The sequence below is a fragment of the Colletotrichum aenigma genome (assembly GCF_013390185.1).
Source record: "Colletotrichum aenigma strain Cg56 chromosome Unknown KSG_Cg56_contig01, whole genome shotgun sequence".
NCBI classification, from domain to species: domain Eukaryota; kingdom Fungi; phylum Ascomycota; class Sordariomycetes; order Glomerellales; family Glomerellaceae; genus Colletotrichum; species Colletotrichum aenigma.
In genome coordinates, this window is record NW_023500907.1 from 771,585 (window position 1) to 789,485 (window position 17,901).

At 54.4% G+C, this 17,901-nt stretch overlaps 6 protein-coding genes across 6 annotated transcripts; 5 read left to right on the forward strand and 1 right to left on the reverse strand.

Annotated features, from left to right (window-relative positions):
- Positions 1-2,796: 2,796 nt before the first annotated feature.
- Positions 2,797-3,045, reverse strand: CGCA056_v000213 (uncharacterized protein; the record flags this gene model as incomplete). The annotated part of the gene is made up of 2 exons (XM_037315474.1): positions 2,797-2,971; positions 3,023-3,045. The coding sequence occupies 2 exons, from the start codon at positions 3,043-3,045 to the stop codon at positions 2,797-2,799; spliced, it is 198 nt and encodes a 65-aa protein (XP_037185858.1).
- A 1,298-nt stretch (positions 3,046-4,343) lies between these two features.
- CGCA056_v000214 (putative oligopeptide transporter) lies at positions 4,344-6,830 on the forward strand (the record flags this gene model as incomplete). Its single annotated transcript, XM_037315475.1, has 5 exons — positions 4,344-4,677; positions 4,733-5,044; positions 5,099-6,283; positions 6,337-6,657; positions 6,718-6,830. The coding sequence occupies 5 exons, from the start codon at positions 4,344-4,346 to the stop codon at positions 6,828-6,830; spliced, it is 2,265 nt and encodes a 754-aa protein (XP_037185855.1).
- Positions 6,831-8,150: 1,320 nt separating this feature from the next.
- CGCA056_v000215 (uncharacterized protein) lies at positions 8,151-8,339 on the forward strand (the record flags this gene model as incomplete). The annotated part of the gene is made up of 1 exon (XM_037315476.1): positions 8,151-8,339. One exon carries the CDS (start codon positions 8,151-8,153, stop codon positions 8,337-8,339), a length of 189 nt encoding a protein of 62 aa, XP_037185856.1.
- Positions 8,340-9,862: 1,523 nt separating this feature from the next.
- On the forward strand, positions 9,863-11,560 carry CGCA056_v000216 (putative transporter; the record flags this gene model as incomplete). The annotated part of the gene is made up of 5 exons (XM_037315477.1): positions 9,863-10,089; positions 10,142-10,228; positions 10,279-10,462; positions 10,519-10,908; positions 10,964-11,560. The coding sequence occupies 5 exons, from the start codon at positions 9,863-9,865 to the stop codon at positions 11,558-11,560; spliced, it is 1,485 nt and encodes a 494-aa protein (XP_037185853.1).
- A 600-nt stretch (positions 11,561-12,160) lies between these two features.
- Positions 12,161-14,149, forward strand: CGCA056_v000217 (1-phosphatidylinositol 4,5-bisphosphate phosphodiesterase 1; the record flags this gene model as incomplete). The annotated part of the gene is made up of 1 exon (XM_037315478.1): positions 12,161-14,149. The coding sequence occupies one exon, from the start codon at positions 12,161-12,163 to the stop codon at positions 14,147-14,149; it is 1,989 nt and encodes a 662-aa protein (XP_037185854.1).
- Positions 14,150-15,752: 1,603 nt separating this feature from the next.
- On the forward strand, positions 15,753-17,275 carry CGCA056_v000218 (Isocitrate dehydrogenase [NAD] subunit 1; the record flags this gene model as incomplete). Its single annotated transcript, XM_037315479.1, has 3 exons — positions 15,753-15,785; positions 16,129-17,138; positions 17,191-17,275. 3 exons carry the CDS (start codon positions 15,753-15,755, stop codon positions 17,273-17,275), a joined length of 1,128 nt encoding a protein of 375 aa, XP_037185851.1.
- Positions 17,276-17,901: the final 626 nt, after the last annotated feature.

A 17,901-nucleotide genomic window follows, 5' to 3' on the forward strand; every position in this document is an offset into this window, starting at 1 on the left:
ATATCATAGGCTGCCTCACGATGTGGCATGATGTTCAGAATATTTTCGCGAGAATGATATCAGTGTAACTCCACAGGCGCGTTGCAGTCAATAGAAGACCACTTCAGAAGCAACAGAGAGCCTCATCGAGCCCTTGATCATCGTGAGTTTTGACGGTCAAGTTCCAATCGGAACACTTCTGAAGTAGCCGGAACGCGGTGAAACCCATTGTCCAACGTCACAACTTTCGGCTATTTTGCGAGACAATTTCACTTCTGCGTTCCATCAACGATCGTACACAATCTTCTGATGCTATTCTTGAAGACTTCTGGTTACCTTTTAACGGGCAAACAGGGACCAGGTGATGAAAATTTGCCAGCTCAGCTCAATGACGCCATTTGGGACTATTTCCCTTCCAAGACTGATTGGCATTGATGTTTCAATAGAGTTAGTCGAACCATTTCGCTCCAACTCGTTTGCCCCATTGGTCAAACATACTACGGACCCAACTTCTGACGGGCCGTGGCTGCGAACATAGCCGAAGCCGGGGGTGGATATCTGCGCCATCGGTATCCCGAGTGAAGGGTCACCTCCCGAGCTTTCGACTAGACTGTTGGAATGGGTAAGCAATGTCTTTTGACTTAACAAGAGAACTCCTTTTCGTAGATGGACTGTCTCCTCTTTGATGTGGCTCTGTAGTCCTACTGCAGTCCCAATGGCTTTGCCGTCGTTAGCAGAAATTGCATGTTGGCTTGATGCCAATGTCGTGTCCGCCTGTTGTCCAACCGGCGCTGGACTCCACCAGGTCGTGCGCATCGCCACGTTTCTGATATCTCCGATCCAAATAATCACAACGGCGCTGATCATGATACACTGTCTCCGTGCAAAGTGACCATGGATACTTATTTCTGCCTGATATGGTCGGTGCCTCAAGCACCTCGGGCTTTGATCTGTACCTTATCAATCGCATCTCTCCGCGCGGGTCTTGTGATCTGGATGTAGAGTTTGATGCGATTTACGCAAGTGGGAACCTTTGTAGCAGTTCGATGAACAGCGCCATGAGCAGCACTGGCGACTCGGCTTCTATTCCGCCTCGCTCGGGATTCACCATGCATATTTATGTGGTACGAACAATCGACAAACATCGTCAACAACATCCAGAGCATAGCCTTTATCGTCGTACGATCTCGGTCCGAATTTGACTGCTGATAGAGGATATCTATGGACCTTCATGTTCTGAACGATATCCTGCTTGTCAGGGGCAAAACTCGAGTCCTGCTACAAACCCCGTTGAAGATGCGGGTGGTGGCATGTAGATGTCGCCTGACCAAATAAATTTCACCGGCTGTTTCTCCGCTTTTCATCGATAGGGTTTCGGGTACCAGAATGTCATGTCATACAACAGATGGAGTCCGGAAGAGATGTGTATTCAGGTGAAGTGGCTATTGCCGGGTCTCTGTGCACGTAAGCTTTAGAGAAAAGGCATATGCCGAATCCCATCTACATGAAAGGCATGAGCGATGTACCAACAATACAAGCGCGAGAAGATGACCAAGATAATGAAGCCGGAAGTCGGTCAGCGAGCCTCTTTCTGATATGAGAGCGATGGGTGGATGGTTTAGTTGGAAGCGAAAGGTGTAAATGAGGAAAAGCTAATGACATCGATTTGAAAACAAATGGTAGAACGATCATCCATCTGGCAAGACACTCCCGCCACGGGTGGCGTGCAGCCTGTATCGTTTTCCAAGACAAGCAACAGCAACTGATGATGCGATATTTGGACATGCCAGATCACTGCTGAAACCACCAAACGGGAGGAACATCAGGGACAATGTTGGAAGTGATCAGAAGTATAGAAAGTCAGCCCTTTTGCCACGGGTGGCGTGACCGCGATGATAAGGTGTGAACCAACCCAATGACAGACTCCCGAGATGCAGCCTATCGCTTCCCACCGGCTGGAACCGACCAACACTCCACTCAACACCCAGGACGGGCACCTACAATATGTAGTGACCTACAGCTGGATAGTTCGTCTCATCCTTACGAGCCAGCGTCTGACGGGCGAAGATGGTGGCCACCACTTCGCTTTGTTGCCTGCCCTGGCAGTAGACACTCAGATCGTTTACTTGGACCAACCAATTCGGATACGAATCACCGAGGAAGTCATGCATATCTCATTGCTCAAGCAGGCAGCCAGTCGAGTGCCCGCAAATCGCCAAGACGCTGGAACTTTTGCAGATCTTGGATAACCATAACGGGCAAGGCTATCATCGCGACCAATCACCCCAGAGCAGAAGGCGAATCCAGATGCCGCTTGCTGACTCCCATCATGCCCAAAGGGACCTGCACAAAAGCGAGCGGCTGAAGTGCAGGGCGCGCGCATCACCTACCCTTGCTGGTATGGAAGTCCGCATGTCACGAGCTCACCTGCACAGATGGCGGGCGCGTGTGGTGGTGTGGGTTTGTGTGTGCACTTTTTGACATGATCCCACCTGCCGAGGGAATTCGAAAAAAGCAAAGACATCCCCTCGTTCAAAGCAAATTCCCGGCCTTCCAGCGCGGGCCATATGGGCCGTCTTGGCGGGAATGTCGTCCAACCCGCGCTGTGACCCAACCAACACCCCTTGATCGGGGCAAACCGCGGGCCAACAACAAGCTTGTGGGCCTACCTCCAGATAAGGACGGAATGGCGCATTGGATGCCTTTTCTCGTTTGCCTGCTGTCAGATGGGGGCGGAAGTCTGGAGGAAGCCTAGGCCTGGTGTTCAGGATGCGTACAAGCAGGCATTTCCAGCGAAACGGAAATAAGTGGGAATTGTCAGTCAGTGATCACTGTGTCGGACCCAGGTTTGAGATAGAAGCGCCCGTCGACCGTCGTCTGGAATCGAGATTTGCAGGGAGCCATCAGACAGAACACAATGCGGTAGCGCCGTTTGTGGAAATGTTTGTCGGTCTCTGCATTCAACACGTCCAACAGATGGGTTCCAACAAGGCTGCTGAGATCAGCTGGTGCTCGCAAAAGTGCCGCTGGGGGTACGTTGTACCTTGAGTAACGTTCGTTACTCATCTTATCCGCCATCGGCGCGCGTAGCATTGCTGTGGGGAAACTCGGAACTCTCCCACTTGTCGGCCGTTCTCCGATTCCCGCGAAGGAAAAACAATGGCCAGCAGCGCTGAGGAACAGCAGCCGCAAACCGCGACAAGCCTTTGCCAGCCGCCTTAAGAGATCCGGCCGAGAGGTTGCCCAGACGGGCGCGCTGCAAAAGAACCTCTGGTCGAACTTTTGATTCTCTTGGTAGGCAAGGGGGAAACGGAATGCCAACATGGCGTCGCAACGGCCGCCCTTCCAAGAGTGCTTGACATGTCTTGCCTCTCTGCGCCGAGCCGTGGCACAGTCGAATGGCGAACAGGAACTTGGCCGACAACCACCGCTCACTTGACGAGTTGGAGGGGGAGAACCACAATATATAGGCGGCTTGGCGGAGCCCTTGGCGGCATGGCCAAGACGTCCGAGTCGGGGGTTGTCGCCGGGATATTGCAGCAGAAGCGGAGTCCTCCTCCGGGGCCACAGGTCCATCGACCTCTCCTGATAAGGAAGCTGGTTGACGCTGGTCGACGGCACCAACCAACCGCGACGGCGGACGGGAGGTCGACCTCGCGCCGCCCAGCCCTCCATTCTCGAGCCGATTCTGTGATCCGGAAGGGTGGCCCCAGGACCTTTTGATCTGCGACGTTCGCGCCGCAGGGATGGGGATGGGCTGCTCGACAGAGACATGTCCCATACTGATTCCGTGCCTCCTGACTGGTCGCGGGCAGAGAGTCATGACACATCAGGTTATTGTTCTGCCAATCGATGAGGCGGTTCTTGGGAATTGAATCAACTCACAGATTACCCAGCAAATAAACTATTCGACAACTGGGGAAGACATTGGCTCCCCCTCTGCTGATCGATAACGGCCTTGGCACGCCAGGGCCCTTTTGCTCCTGGGATTTCGGCCGGCCGTCCAGACTCGGTGATTCCCCAAACCACCTGCGGAATCTGGTAATCGTCATTACGATCGTTGGTTGTCGTCGACGCCCGCCATGGGTATCAGCCGCCACCCCCATGAGAGGCAAAAGTTCCATGGCCCTGGTACCCTAGAAGGGTCGGATGGTCAGTTGCAGCATGGCGGCGGTCCCCGGTATGCGTTCGGAGCTCCAACCGTGAATTCTTAAAAGAAACCCGCAGACCACCGTCTCCGTCGAGGGCTTTCGCTTCTCTTTTGACATCAAGCCAGGTCTCTCTTTGCCTAGAGCCAGCCAGCACAGCCAGCCGGTGTGCCGACTTGAATCCGACAAGCACCAATCTCGACGACCCTCGTCAACATGGTGGCCACGAACCCCATCCCCGGGCCCATCCAGGCCGAGACTCAGATTCCCTCTGTGGATCCTGCTCACGACCCCAACATCGTCACCGAGAAGATCCGTCACTCTGAGCAGATTGACGATCTCAAGAGCGAGCTCAGCGATGGCGACCAGATCACGGATCTCTTCAGCCCGTTTCCCGAGGTCAAGGGTATCGAGCCTGAGGAGAACCCCTTCACCATCCGTGCCGTTCTGACGGGTATCATCCTCGGTTCTCTCGTCAATGCCTCGAACGTGTACCTCGGTCTGAAGACCGGTTTCTCGTTCACCGCCACCATGTTCGGTGCCATCTTTGGTATGTCTTGCCGCGCTGGCAATGCAAGTAGACTTAACTGACACACGAACTCTAGGCTATGCCATCGTTCAAGTCCTGGCCAAGACGGTCCCTCACATGCCCATCCTCGGAGGCCGTTTCGGTCCCCAGGAGAACTCCATCATTCAGGCCTCTGCCACCGGTGCCGGCGGCATGTCCGGTCTCTTCGTCGCAGCTCTCCCGGCCATGTACCAGCTTAACCTCATGTCCGACAACCCTCGTGAGGACTTTGGCCGCATCTTGACCATCACTGTCGTCTGCGCCTTCTTTGGCCTTTTCGCTGCGGTGCCTCTTCGCAAGTTCTTCGTCATCAACGTTGCTCGCGAGTTGAACCTTGTTTTCCCCACACGTAAGTTGGACTCACTGTGCTGAACTCCCAAGCATCCGCTGACAAGAGCAACAGCAACTGCGACTGCCCTGACTATTCGTTCCATGCACGCCGTCGGCAGCGGTGCTGCGGACGCTGTCAAGAAGATCAAGACCCTCGGATACACCTTCGTGGGTGCTCTGGTTCACATTGTTGTGTCCCAGTATGCCGACGGTATCCTCCACAACTGGCACATCTTCACCTGGTTCTACATCTGGAGCGGCTACAAGAACTGGGCCATGAACATTGAGAACTGGGGCTGGTACATCCAGATCACCCCCGCCTTCTTCGGCTCCGGCATGCTCGTCGGTCTGAACGCCGCCTGGTCCTGGTGGGGAGGAACTTTCTTCGCCTGGGGCTTCGTCGGCCCTCTCTTGGTCAAGTACGGCGAGGCCGTCGGTGTTGCCCGAGCTCCGGACGACCCCAAGTGGCATGACAGAGTCGCCTTCAACGGCATGACTATCAGCGATGAGCCTGACTGGGTTCCTTCTCCCCGCTACTGGTTCTTGTGGCCCGGAGTCATGGTCTTGGTGTGCTACTCTATGGCTGAGTTCGTCCTCCACATCGGTGTCATCCTCGACGGTGCCAAGTTTGCCTTCCGTTCCGGTGCGAGAAGCATCAACAACCGTCTCCAAGCCAAGGGAAAGTCCAACGAATTCCTTGCGAAGCATGCTGCTAAGGCTGATGCTGCCGATGGTCTTGTTGAGGACTTTGCTCCTCCCAGCCAGCAAGTCCCGGCCTGGGTTTGGGCTACTGGCACTCTTGTCTTCGTCGTTGTGGCCTGCATTGTCTGCCACATTCAGTTCCACATGAACGCTGGCCTCGCCATCCTTGCCTGTATCCTGGGTCTTCTCTTTGCCTTCCTCAGCATTCACGGAGGTGCCGTCACCGACTGCACTCCTTTGACTGCCTCTGCCAAGGCCTCTCAGCTGGTTTTCGGCGGTGTCACAAAGGGACAAGGCCTTGAGATGCACAATGCCCAGCGCATCAACCTCATTGCTGGTGGTATTGCCTCTGGCACTGCGGACGTGGCAACTGCTCTTGTCAGCGACTTCCGTGTTGGTTTCCTTCTTCGCACCCCGCCCCACTTGCAGTTTTACGCACAGGCCATCGGTGCCCTCGTTAGCGTGTTCTTAGCGCCAGGAGTGTTCGTACTGTTCATGGCTGCGTACCCATGCATCTGGCATGAACTTGACGCAACAGAAGAATGCGCTTTTCTCGGTATGTTTTCGCCCTCATTTTTTCTGCATTTTCAAGCTGACCGGGAAAAAAAGCGCCTTCGGTAACGGCTTGGCGGGCTGTAGCGGAAGCTGTGACCCTTCCTCAACTTCCTATTACTCGTTCTTGTGGCATTTTCACGATCGTGATGGGTGTGGTGTGTGTCCTGCAAGCCGCCCTCAAGAACTTCTACCTTGTGGGCAACCGCACCAAGTACAGGGACTACCTTCCCAACTGGATGTCCATCGGTGTTGCCTGGGTTCTGGGACCCGATTCTGGCTATGCCAATGCCATTATGTTCGGAGCTATCACTGCTTGGTGGTGGCGCAAGTATTTCCCCAAGAACTTTGAGACTCACTGCTTCGCGGCTGCCGCAGGTAAGATAACTCCAAACACAATTAATCAAGTGGAAAAAACAAGGCTGACTCTCGAATTAGGTCTGATTGCCGGAGAAGGCTTCGGTGGTGTGATCAACGCCGCGTTGGAGCTTGGTGGTGCCTCGGGCGCATTTTACGGCACTGAGATCGCAATCCCCGGTGGAACATGGTAAACTCTGGCTCCGTAGACCACTCCATAATACCCTGTATATGCCACCCCAATAATATCTACGCTCTCTAATTCATTATCCGTTCCAAACATCAACCTCGTGAAGTTGGCCGATGATCTGCTCGTAACAGTGGGGCTCCGCAGACCGTTCCGGACCCCACTCTAGCCGGTGTCTCCAGCAAAACTCCCGGATCGGAGTTCTAAAGACCCGCCTCTGCCGGCACCCTCCTTCCCACCGGCGCACTCCTTTCTACCTGGGTCCTCCTTCCTGCCCGCGCTCTTCTTACCTGCGACCGGAGGGAAGCACGTCGCATACCTCTTGCCGTTCCAGCGCTGCGTCGGCCAGTTGCGGAAGGGTACTTATTCGAAAGTGTGGACGATCGTGCGCTGGGTTTTCTTCCTGTAGGGAAAACGGATTTCCAGAGTTGAGAGTTTGAACAATCGCCGGTCGGCGCTTGCATAAGCGCCCAGAGGGCAAACCTTATAAGCACAGAGGGCGAACTGCTGTGCTGTATGCCCCTTGAACCCAAAAGCCGGAAAAGATGACAAGCTGTACCCCGATCGTTTTGACTGGGTCGTTGCAAACAACTGCAACGCGAAGCAAAGACATTGGCAATGCGGTTGTTATACCCGGTTCTGAACTGTCCAACTACGCTGGCCGGCAGTGCAACTGGTGGGTCCGCAATATCTGTGGAAAGCTCTCCGCGGAGACCGAACGAGGGACGCTCCTGTGCCGCCTGGTACCGAAGTCGATTCAAGCGGCGCTTCAGCTTCCGTACTCGTCCTGCATTGATGAAATACATGATGCAGTTAATATGAGAATTGAAGTTAATTTGAAATCTGATGATACAATCCTGCTCACGAGGATAACAGATGATTGATCCGGTTGATTATTCAACGTTTCGCTTCTTTCCAAGTCCCGAGCATTAGAAGAGAGACTGCCGAACCAGAGTAAAGCAGGACATCGACAACAATTGACACTGCGCTCGCGCCTGGAATATCTTCAAAACTCAATTATATTGACGGACTTATTCATCGAAACTCCGCGACCCGCAACGCTGAATATTTGTGGATATCATCGACCCGAGAGGCTCGCATTCAGCTTGCGAAACGAGTCGCGTGGATTTGATGGGCTTTGAAGCACAAGTGAATACGAGTGCATAGATGGGATTCCTCCGACGAGGCCGAACCTGCAGACATAAAAGACGACGAGTTGGGCGTCTGAATTCGTTTATTGCAAGCATAACATTTCACACTACAAGCACGACATTCCATTCTCACACAAGAAACTTATCTCGTAAATAATTTTGTGTCAACACTAAACATGCACGCCAAGATCGTTCTTACTGTCCTCTTCGCCGCCATGGCGATGGCCAACCCCGCTGTTCTGCAGTCCGATTCCTCAGAGCACCCCAAGCTCGTTGGCCGTCCCAAGGGTAACCACCCCGGCTCTGGAGCTAGCTGCTGCTCGTCTACCCCTGGTGTCTGCCAGCCTTCATGCGTTAATTCATAGCTCCCCTAGGCGGAAAGTTTTGTTACACGAATGTTAATGGCCTCATAGTGCCCGATTGGATGCCCCTAAAGGATGTGTCGATGATGCATCGACTTGTCCGACGATGTCCAGTTGCGCCAACGGGAAGGCTGCTTGAGGTCTGGTCGTACCCGCCGAAATCTAGTAAAGCATTCTGTTCACGCAGTTGCTCATCGGGCACAAGTCAGGGTAGTTGAAACCAATATAAGAGGGCTTTTCTAGAGTGGCTGAACGGGCTGTAACCAATATCCCAACTAACATATATGTGACTTCAAGAATGTAGCTATGTATCTCTGTCCACGACTCCGAAGAAGGGCCACACCTACTCGCGCCACAGATGCTCCACTGTGCCGTATCCAACGCTTGAGCCGACAAGTTGTGAGAGGAATTCATAATCTATTTAGAGAGACACAATATCCACGATATCTATTTCCTCGCTAACGTAAAGATGTTAACACCCATGGCGCCAGGCTCCGTCGGAAAGCGACCCCGAAAGTATTTACCAATTACCCACAAGAAACCTCAGCTAGGCACACTATTACTCTTTCTTCCCTTCCAAGTTGTCTTGTTCGCAGTTTGCCGCCTGTAGGTGCACCTTTTTGACTGACGTATGACTCTCACGGGAAAACATTCGAGGTCCAGGATAGTCTGGGTCAAAGAAAAACCTATATGGCCACCTATGGGGTATATGACCAGGGCGTGAGTTGCCAGGGGACAGGAGCATCTCCCTCTTTTGCAGCAGGTGCAACGCGAATGTTGAGCTTCTTCTGATAAGGTGTATTCTGTTAAACTCATATCCTTAGAAAACATTCATCGCTTCCCGTCATCCCCAGATAACGCTCCTATTTATTGACAGCGTATGTGTCTTATTCAGTGGAAAGCAATCCTTGCGGAGATGCTTTTCACCGCACCTTACACGTCAGCGGCTGACATGAGGCTCCTTGCCCCCTTGGCATCATCGCTGGTTGGGACTTCAGGGTCTTGGTCTCTTGGCTGACCAAACAACACCATGCAAACACCCCGCACCCCAGACTCGCTCGTGTCCACAAGCCCCTTTGCCAACTCTTGTTCACTCCTGGGCGAGAATGCAACGGAGATTCTCACATTCCGTGATGTCATCCCAATCTTCGTGCTCATGAAAATTTGGTGTTGCTACCAAGAACACCAAAGGAAAACCCCGCAAAGTCCCAAGCCGAACCAAGCAATCCTGCAAAGGCGCCAATGTTTTGAAAGCGAATAATATTCTCATATCTAGTATGGGAATCTTCCAACGCAGATGGACCACGCGAAGATGAGTGCGGAGGCGATCTGGGGTTGTGTGGGGAAGATTTGAGAGGTTAAAAAGGTAGCAAAGATGGGCTGCTCGACTTTTATGGCTTTCGGTCGTCCATTTAATCCCTCTCTCTCTCTGTCTTGTCCTTGTCTGTTTGTGTTCTTCGTAGCGCTTTCCGATGGCCAACGATAACTTACCAACTCCGCCTGCGGGCCATGATCCCCGAGACGTCATGGGAGCCTCAGAAAAAGTCACTAGCGAAGCTGTCAACCTCCACAGCGTACCAACTCAGCAATCCGAGAACGGAAAAGGAGCTTGTGTGCGGAACGCTGTTGAAGCGCTGGGCATCCCCGACTGGGAAGCGAAACAAAGCAAGATCGTCCGGACGCTGGACATGACCTTGCTCCCTCAATTGTGGATCCTCTACATGTTTAACTACCTGAACCGGACCAACATCGCGTATGGGCCATATTCCAGTATAGATCTTCGAAAAACTGACTTTGAGAAATAGCCAGGCTCGTCTTGATGATGACTTTGAGGCTACCCTTAACTTAGGAAACACTGACTACAGCACCGCGGTAGCTCTGCTCACTGTTGGGTAAGTAAATACCATGGCTGCAGCGCGCCAACTTATCTGACCCTTCTCAGATACATGCTCGCGCAGCTGCCTTCAAACATGCTCATCACCAGAGTTCGCCCAGCTGTCTACCTTCCAGTTTGCGCAATTCTCTGGTCCGGCGTCTCAGCCGCCACTGCAGGCGTGTCGAGCCCCGGCGAGCTGTTCGCCGTTCAGTTCGTTCTCGGAATCATAGAGGCACCGCTATTTCCTGGTGTACGTCATGACAAGTCACCACTTGGCTGGTCTTTTAGTTACTGACTCTGGTGCAGGCTGTCTATCTGATGTCGTGTTGGTACACTCGCAGAGAGCTAGCCCTTCGTACCGCGCTCCTCTACTCTGGCCTTGTTCTCGCGCAAGCTTTCTCGGGATTGATCGCCGCTGGTGTCTTCTCAGGCATGTCAGGTGCAGCAGGTATTGCCGGCTGGAAGTGGCTTTTCATACTGGAAGCAGCACTTAGCGCCTTCTTTGCACTGACTGCCTTCTTCATCTTGCCCAACTATCCTCACTCGAAGACCGGAGGTGCGATGTGGTCGATGACCGAGGAGATGCGGAGAATCGCAGTGGCTCGCATCGAGGATGACCGGGTGGAAGAACCCACCGACTCGACCGTATGGCATGGGCTACGCCTGGCGTTGACGGATGTCAAGACATACATCTTTGTAAGTCGATCACCGAGCCATGCTCTCGATCATCCCTAATTCTTTCATTGTGCAGATCTTCATGAACATCTTCATGACATCCTCCTACGGATTCAACAACTTCTTCCCCACAATGGTCCGTGGTTTCGGTCTGGGTAGCAGCACCATGGCTCTCGTTCTGACTGCCCCGCCTTACATCGTCGGTACCATCGTCTCGTTCTGCGTGGCGTGGTCTTCGGACAGGAAGAAGGAAAGAGGCTACCACATCATGACCAACAACTGCCTTTCCATCACCGGCTTCGTCATCTCGGTCGCAACTCTCAACACGCCCGCTCGATACACCGCGGCATTTCTCTACACGACGGGCAGCTTCTCGGCAAACGCTCTAGTCTACACATGGGCAGTTTCAACACTCAGTCAGACACCCGAGAAGCGCGCTGCCGGCGGCGCCATTGTCAATATCATGGGCCATCTGGGCAACGTCATCTCGCCCTACTTCTTCCCAGACAGCGACTCGCCGAGATACACCATGGCAATGATTCTTCAAATCGTGTTTGCGGGTCTGACTTTCTGTATGGCGTTTACGTCTAAGACGTATTTGAGGCGGCAGAACAAGAAGTTGAGGGTCGTGGCGGATGATGCTGGGGCCATGTACAACCCTTTCACCACGTGAAAGCAAAGATTCTGCCTAGGTTTGCCGTCTTTAGCGGTCAGGGCTTAGCGACTTAGCGTCGTCCTTAGAATCCGCAAAATAAGTCCAGACGCGTACCGATTTTGTGGGTTTTGTTAGCAATTGTCGCAGAGTATCCGCTACAGCTCGTTCCACTCGGTGCGGCTGAACAAAGCCAGCCCTAGCAATATAATTTGTTGAGTAGTTGTCGCTCCGAACCTTTACCTGTGCTGGCTAGGTTCCTGCTTCCCGCGGGTCGCGAAAGCTAGTTTTCCTACGAGCCAGCCCTATGTCTGCACTACAAATTAGGAGATGCTCCCGACAACGTTACTCGTAGGCTAAGCCTTGCTAACGGCGAGGCCGATTGGCCTGGGGAGCGTCCAAGTCGGCATCTTTACCGGTGTGCCAAGGATGGTAATGCCCTCCCACCGGCACGATGGGGTCCAAACTGTAGCTTAACACCCCTGGACTGTATCAAGACCCAGTACAACAAATCATCGTTGACTCTATTTAAATAGCATCTGTCTTGTTGCTCAGATGTACTTGCGATAATGCTCAAAGACTTTTTTCTGTACGTGTTGATCCTTCAGCACGCCGTCAGCCATGTCGGACCACTCTTCACTGCAGCAACGCAGAGCTGGCGGAGGCCATTCCAGTGACCAATCCAGCGGCGTACAAGAGACCCTGGACGAGTCCATCCTCGGCCACCTCTCCCAGCTCTTCAACAAGTATGCCGGCTCAAGCGACAAATGGACCCGGGATCAGCTCAGTGTCTTCATGCAGCATGTGCAAGCGGAGGACCCCAACGGCGCCGCGGGCTACCTAGTCGACAAGGACGAGCTGGACATATTTGATCTGATCAAGTACATTTCCTCACCATGCGGAAACATGTTGGAGGTGGCGCCGCGTCAGGACCTCTCGTGGCCGCTGAGCAGCTACTTCATCAGCTCGAGCCACAACACCTACCTCACCGGAAACCAGCTCTCGAGCGACTCCAGCACCGATGCGTACAAGGACGTCCTCCTGCGCGGGTGTAGATGCATCGAGATTGATGTGTGGGATGGAAAGGAGCAGTACAAACCGGGCTTCGATGCGGAAGGGATCGAAGGGACCGAAAAGTGGGAAGGCGCTGCTGTTGCCACGGACGGTGCACCTCAGAGTATCGGTTTCAGAGATCGCATGGTCATGAAGGTTGGCCGGTGGATGATGAACAAGTTCGATCCTGTCGATCCAGAGGGGAGGACCGTCGATGAGAGGCTATCGGACATCATTCAAGCAGAGCCGCGCGTTCTCCACGGCTTCACGATGACGAAGGAGGTCCTCTTCCGCGACGTCTGTCGGGTCGTCAGGGACTACGCCTTCGCCACCTCAGACCTGCCACTCATCGTCAGCTTGGAGGTGCACTGCACGCCCCTCCAACAAAGCGCCATGGTCGACATCATGGAAGAGCTGTGGGGAGAGTACCTCTTGCCTGCACCCACAGGCACGCCGGAGGCCCTGCCGTCCCCAGGCCAGCTGCGAAAAAAGATCCTGGTCAAGGTCAAGTACGTGCCCGAAGACGAGAAGAACGACGCCGAAAGCACCACCGCTGCCGAAAGCCTGGACGACGACAGCAGCATGTTCGAGGTCGTCACGGAGGGCAACGAGCGCAAGACGAAGAAGGTCAAGCCGCCCAAGGTCACGTCGCGGCTGAGCCGTCTGGGCATCCACACGCGCGGCATCACGTTCAAGTCGTTCGAGCAGCTCGAGGCCTCGATGCCGAACCACATCTTCTCGCTGTCCGAGAAGGCGGCCTTTGCGATCCAGAGGCGGATGCCGCGGGCGCTGTTCATGCACAACCGCGCGTTCCTGATGCGCACGTATCCGCATGGTATGCGCGTGGACTCGTCCAACTTCGACCCTGTCGCGTTTTGGAGGGCGGGTGTACAGGTTGTTGCGCTGAATTGGCAGTCGTGGGATGTGGGCATGATCTTGAATGAGGGCATGTTTGCGGGGTCTGATGGCTATGTGCTGAAGCCGGAGGGCTATCGCCAGCATGATGGTGCGAATGGCAACGAGGGGGAAGAGGAAGAGTTTGGATCAAAGATTGTCGGCAAGACGCTCGATCGGATCGCTGTTACGGTCCTCGCGGCGCAGAATCTTCCTCTGTTGAACAGAGACGACGATCCTGCCAAGTTCATCCCGTACGTCAAGGTCGGCCTGCACACAGAGCCAGATGCTCTGGCGGCGATGGTGAGCGAAGGCACTGGCGGAGAGCAGGTGAAGCAGGTTGGATACAGCGGCCAGACGAGCAAGAGCAGGGGCACCAGCCCAGACTTTGGCGGCGAGGTGATTGAGTTCTTGAATGTGGAAGGTGTCGTGCCCGAGTTGGCGTTCTTGTCGTTCGTGGTGATGAACGATGTGATTGGGCCGGATGTCACGACTGCGTGGGCGTGTGCGCGGCTGGACAGGCTGAGACTCGGGTACCGCTTCATCAGGGTGTTGGACAAGAGCGGTATGCCGACGAATGGCATTCTGTTGATCAAGACGGAGCTTAAAGAGGCGGAAGTCATCAAAATCCCACGTCCCGAAGCCTCAAGTCCAATAATCTAGTTCTCCGAAGCAATGAGGGAACTTCTTCACCGCGAGAGAACCACAACGGTTTCACTATAAAATCAAGAGAAATCACCATATCGGCTTGAGCTCGCCAGAAATATGATTGCCGTTGGAGCATGGGGATGTCATCATTCTACAGAAGCATCATGAGGTGACAACAAAATCACTGTAGGGAATCGCTTAGAAACGTTCCCAAATAAGTTATTTTCTCTCCTCCGTGTTTCCGTCGTCCCACATGTATTGCACTTCATTCCGATCGCAAGATGAAAGCCCCACAAACTGCAGCGTACCAGGTGGACCAGGCTATCAGCAAAATCATAATCGCCGTCAGGTTGCGAGAAGGAACGCTTGCCTGAAGCTGTTGACGAAAAGGCCGCCATTAGGCTTGCCGGTAAGTTGAAGACTCGCCTGCTAACTTTAAATACCTTACCTAGGTAAGTGACTGAGATTATCTGGCAGCAAGGCTGTGACGATTGCTTCATTAGCTTCTATCACTTGTCTCTCCATGGACTGTGAGGACATGGGTACAGCCACAAGGACGTGGACAATTTTCTGTTCCTGTTTCCTGGGAGTTGCCTTTTTCTAAACTTGATGAAATATGCATCCTCCTGGTTCTCATTTGCGTTGAAGGAATCCTCCAGGTGCCTATAGCTATTTGTTCAATTTGCAACGATGGGTGGCTCATTGGTGTTGATGAACTCGAAGCAAGCTCGGCCGAAATGGTGTCGCAATTATCGCAATTACGTGCTGGGGTTACCAAGGCCGACTTGGCGGTCTCAGAACAGAGTGGAGAAGCGGGATGGCGGGGAAGCCAGTGTCCGGCAAGAGTGGCGGATGCTGGAGATGGAGATGCCGACCTCAAGGAGGCCATCGCGATGCAATGCAATCAGATTAGATGTCAAGACCCAATGAGCACGGCAGCGCAAAATTGTTCACCACATGTTTCGAACGAGCCAATTGAGTTCAGAAGCAGCGACAAAGAAAGAAAGAACAGACGACAGGACGACACGTGATGGCGACAATCGCTCTTCCCCTCCACATCCGGAGCTCAGCCGAGAAGGAAGTGTCGATACTGGCTAGTCCCAAAGAAGGATAGTGCCCCACGTCTGGTTCCTTCCCTTCCCGAGAATTCAGTGAAGGCTCTTTCCTCTGGTGCAGCGCAGTCGCTCTTTCCCGCGGATGTCATCCTCCATTGTTCCGACCGTCCGGAAAAAGAGAAGCGGGGCTTTTCATGTTTTCAGCCACTCACAGCGCTGAAAGCGGCCGCCACTGACGGAAGGCAGTCGCAGCAAGGCAGGTGCAGGGCCTCAAGGCACTGAAGGAAAGCCCGTCCAGGTCGGGTGGCACCTGCAGCGCAGTTTTTGTGGCAGGCAGTGGCATTGCAGTGCGGCATTTGACCCAGGCAAGCAGACCAAACTCTGGACAAGCAGGAGCCAACCTCGAGAAATCCCACTCTTTTTTTCCTACTCCTTCCCTTTCGCAGATAGGACCAGACCAGACCTAAACACCACCTCTCCTTCCTCCGACCTCCGAACCATTTTTTGACGTTCGACCCTCTCCCCTCCGAATACCCTCACCAAGCACCACACGACCGCCCACGATGCTGTCCCGAGGATCCGCCCGCACTGCGCAGGTACGTGAAGAGACCCAATTGACGCCCCATTGAGCCGAGGCCTGGTGTGTCCGTGTGTGGTGTAGTGTTTTTTTCGGCCGGATGTGTGTAGCGCGGGCCGCTGTTGGAGGGGAAGAAAGGACAACAACACGGCACCATCGCCATGTCACGATAACGCCATGCGCAAGATTATCAGCTGGGAATTCGCACGGGAGAAGGCAGACAGACCAAGACGCCAACATGCACACACACACACACACACACACACACACACACATCGCAGACTCCAGCAGCTCGGCTCCCCACTGCCACATAACCAACATATCAACACACAGACAGACATGGCTAACCCGCTGCCCTCCAGATTCTGCGCACCGCGCAGCCCGCGCGCGCCTACGCCACGGTCGGCTCTGACATCTTCAAGCCCACCAAGTTCGGCGGAAAGTACACGGTCACCCTGATCCCCGGTGACGGTATCGGTGCCGAGGTCGCCGAGAGCGTCAAGACCATCTTCAAGGCCGACAACGTCCCCATCGAGTGGGAGCAGGTCGAGGTTTCCGGCCTCAACACCACCTCCCCCGAGAAGACTGAGGACCTCTTCCGCGAGTCCGTCGCCTCCCTCCGCCGCAACAAGCTCGGCCTCAAGGGTATCCTCCACACCCCCATCGAGCGTTCCGGCCACCAGTCCTTCAACGTCGCCATGCGCCAGGAGCTCGACATCTACGCCTCCATCTCCCTCATCAAGAACATCCCCGGCTACCAGACCCGCCACGAGAACGTCGACCTCGCCATCATTCGTGAGAACACCGAGGGTGAGTACTCTGGTCTCGAGCACCAGTCCGTCCCCGGCGTCGTCGAGTCCCTCAAGATCATCACCCGCGCCAAGTCTGAGCGCATCGCCAAGTTCGCCTTCAACTTCGCCCTAGCCAACAACCGCAAGAAGGTTACCTGCATCCACAAGGCCAACATCATGAAGCTGGCCGACGGTCTCTTCCGCTCCACCTTCCACCGCGTCGCCAACGACTACCCCACCCTTGAGGTCAACGACATGATTGTCGACAACGCCTCCATGCAGGCCGTCTCCCGCCCCCAGCAGTTCGACGTCATGGTCATGCCTAACCTGTACGGTGGCATTCTGTCCAACATTGGTGCCGCCCTCGTCGGTGGTGCCGGTATCGTCCCCGGCTGCAACATGGGCCGCGACGTCGCCGTCTTCGAGCCCGGCTGCCGTCACGTCGGTCTCGACATCAAGGGCAAGGACCAGGCCAACCCCACCGCCCTGATCCTGTCCGGCTCCATGCTCCTCCGCCACCTTGGTCTCGACGACCACGCCAACCGCATCTCCCAGGCCATCTACGGCGTCATTGCCGACGGGTAAGTCTCAACCTCCCTTGCCTGCCTCAACTCCCAGCTAACAACCCCGCAGCAAGGTCCGCACCCGCGACATGGGCGGTGATGCCACCACCCACCAGTTCACCAAGGCCATCCTCGACAAGATGGACACCTTGTAAATTGCCCCACCATAATGTGTAGCTATAGACACAATAACACACACAACAACCTACACCTCGGCGCCGACCTTTTTTTCCTCGAACTCAAAGACCTTTCCCTGCGACATTAGACGTTGGTCCGTTTCCGTAAACAAGAGGCGCGACTTGGGGGCGACGGGAGATAGATACCAACCCACGCGGTCGAATTGCATAAAAGCGGAGGATGGTAAACAACTGTTAGAATTTTCTCTGTTTTTTTGGACACTGGGGAGCCCGGTGGGAAGTGGGGAGGTCTCGGCGGGAAGATTGTAGTTGTACCAAGTTGTACGTAGCATAGGAGTCACGCAAAGCATATGAATTCCCTTTTTCCGTCTTCAACTCTGGGCACCCAAGCTTTCTTATATGCGCATTGTGAGCGAACTGAGGCAAGCGTTCCTGGTCACGGCATAGCCTTTCCGCCCCATGACGAATTCCCCCGATGCGTTTCGCCAGCTATGGCCCGTGGGGTTAAACGATAGCCTCGTGCCGAGAAGCCCGTTCCAAAAATGCCCCGAACCACTTCAGCCTCGTCTGTTCCAGCGAACCACCGTCTTCGGATTGGACACGCTTGTGGGAGGTCGTTTCGGCTCGGAGGGGTGGTTCGCGTG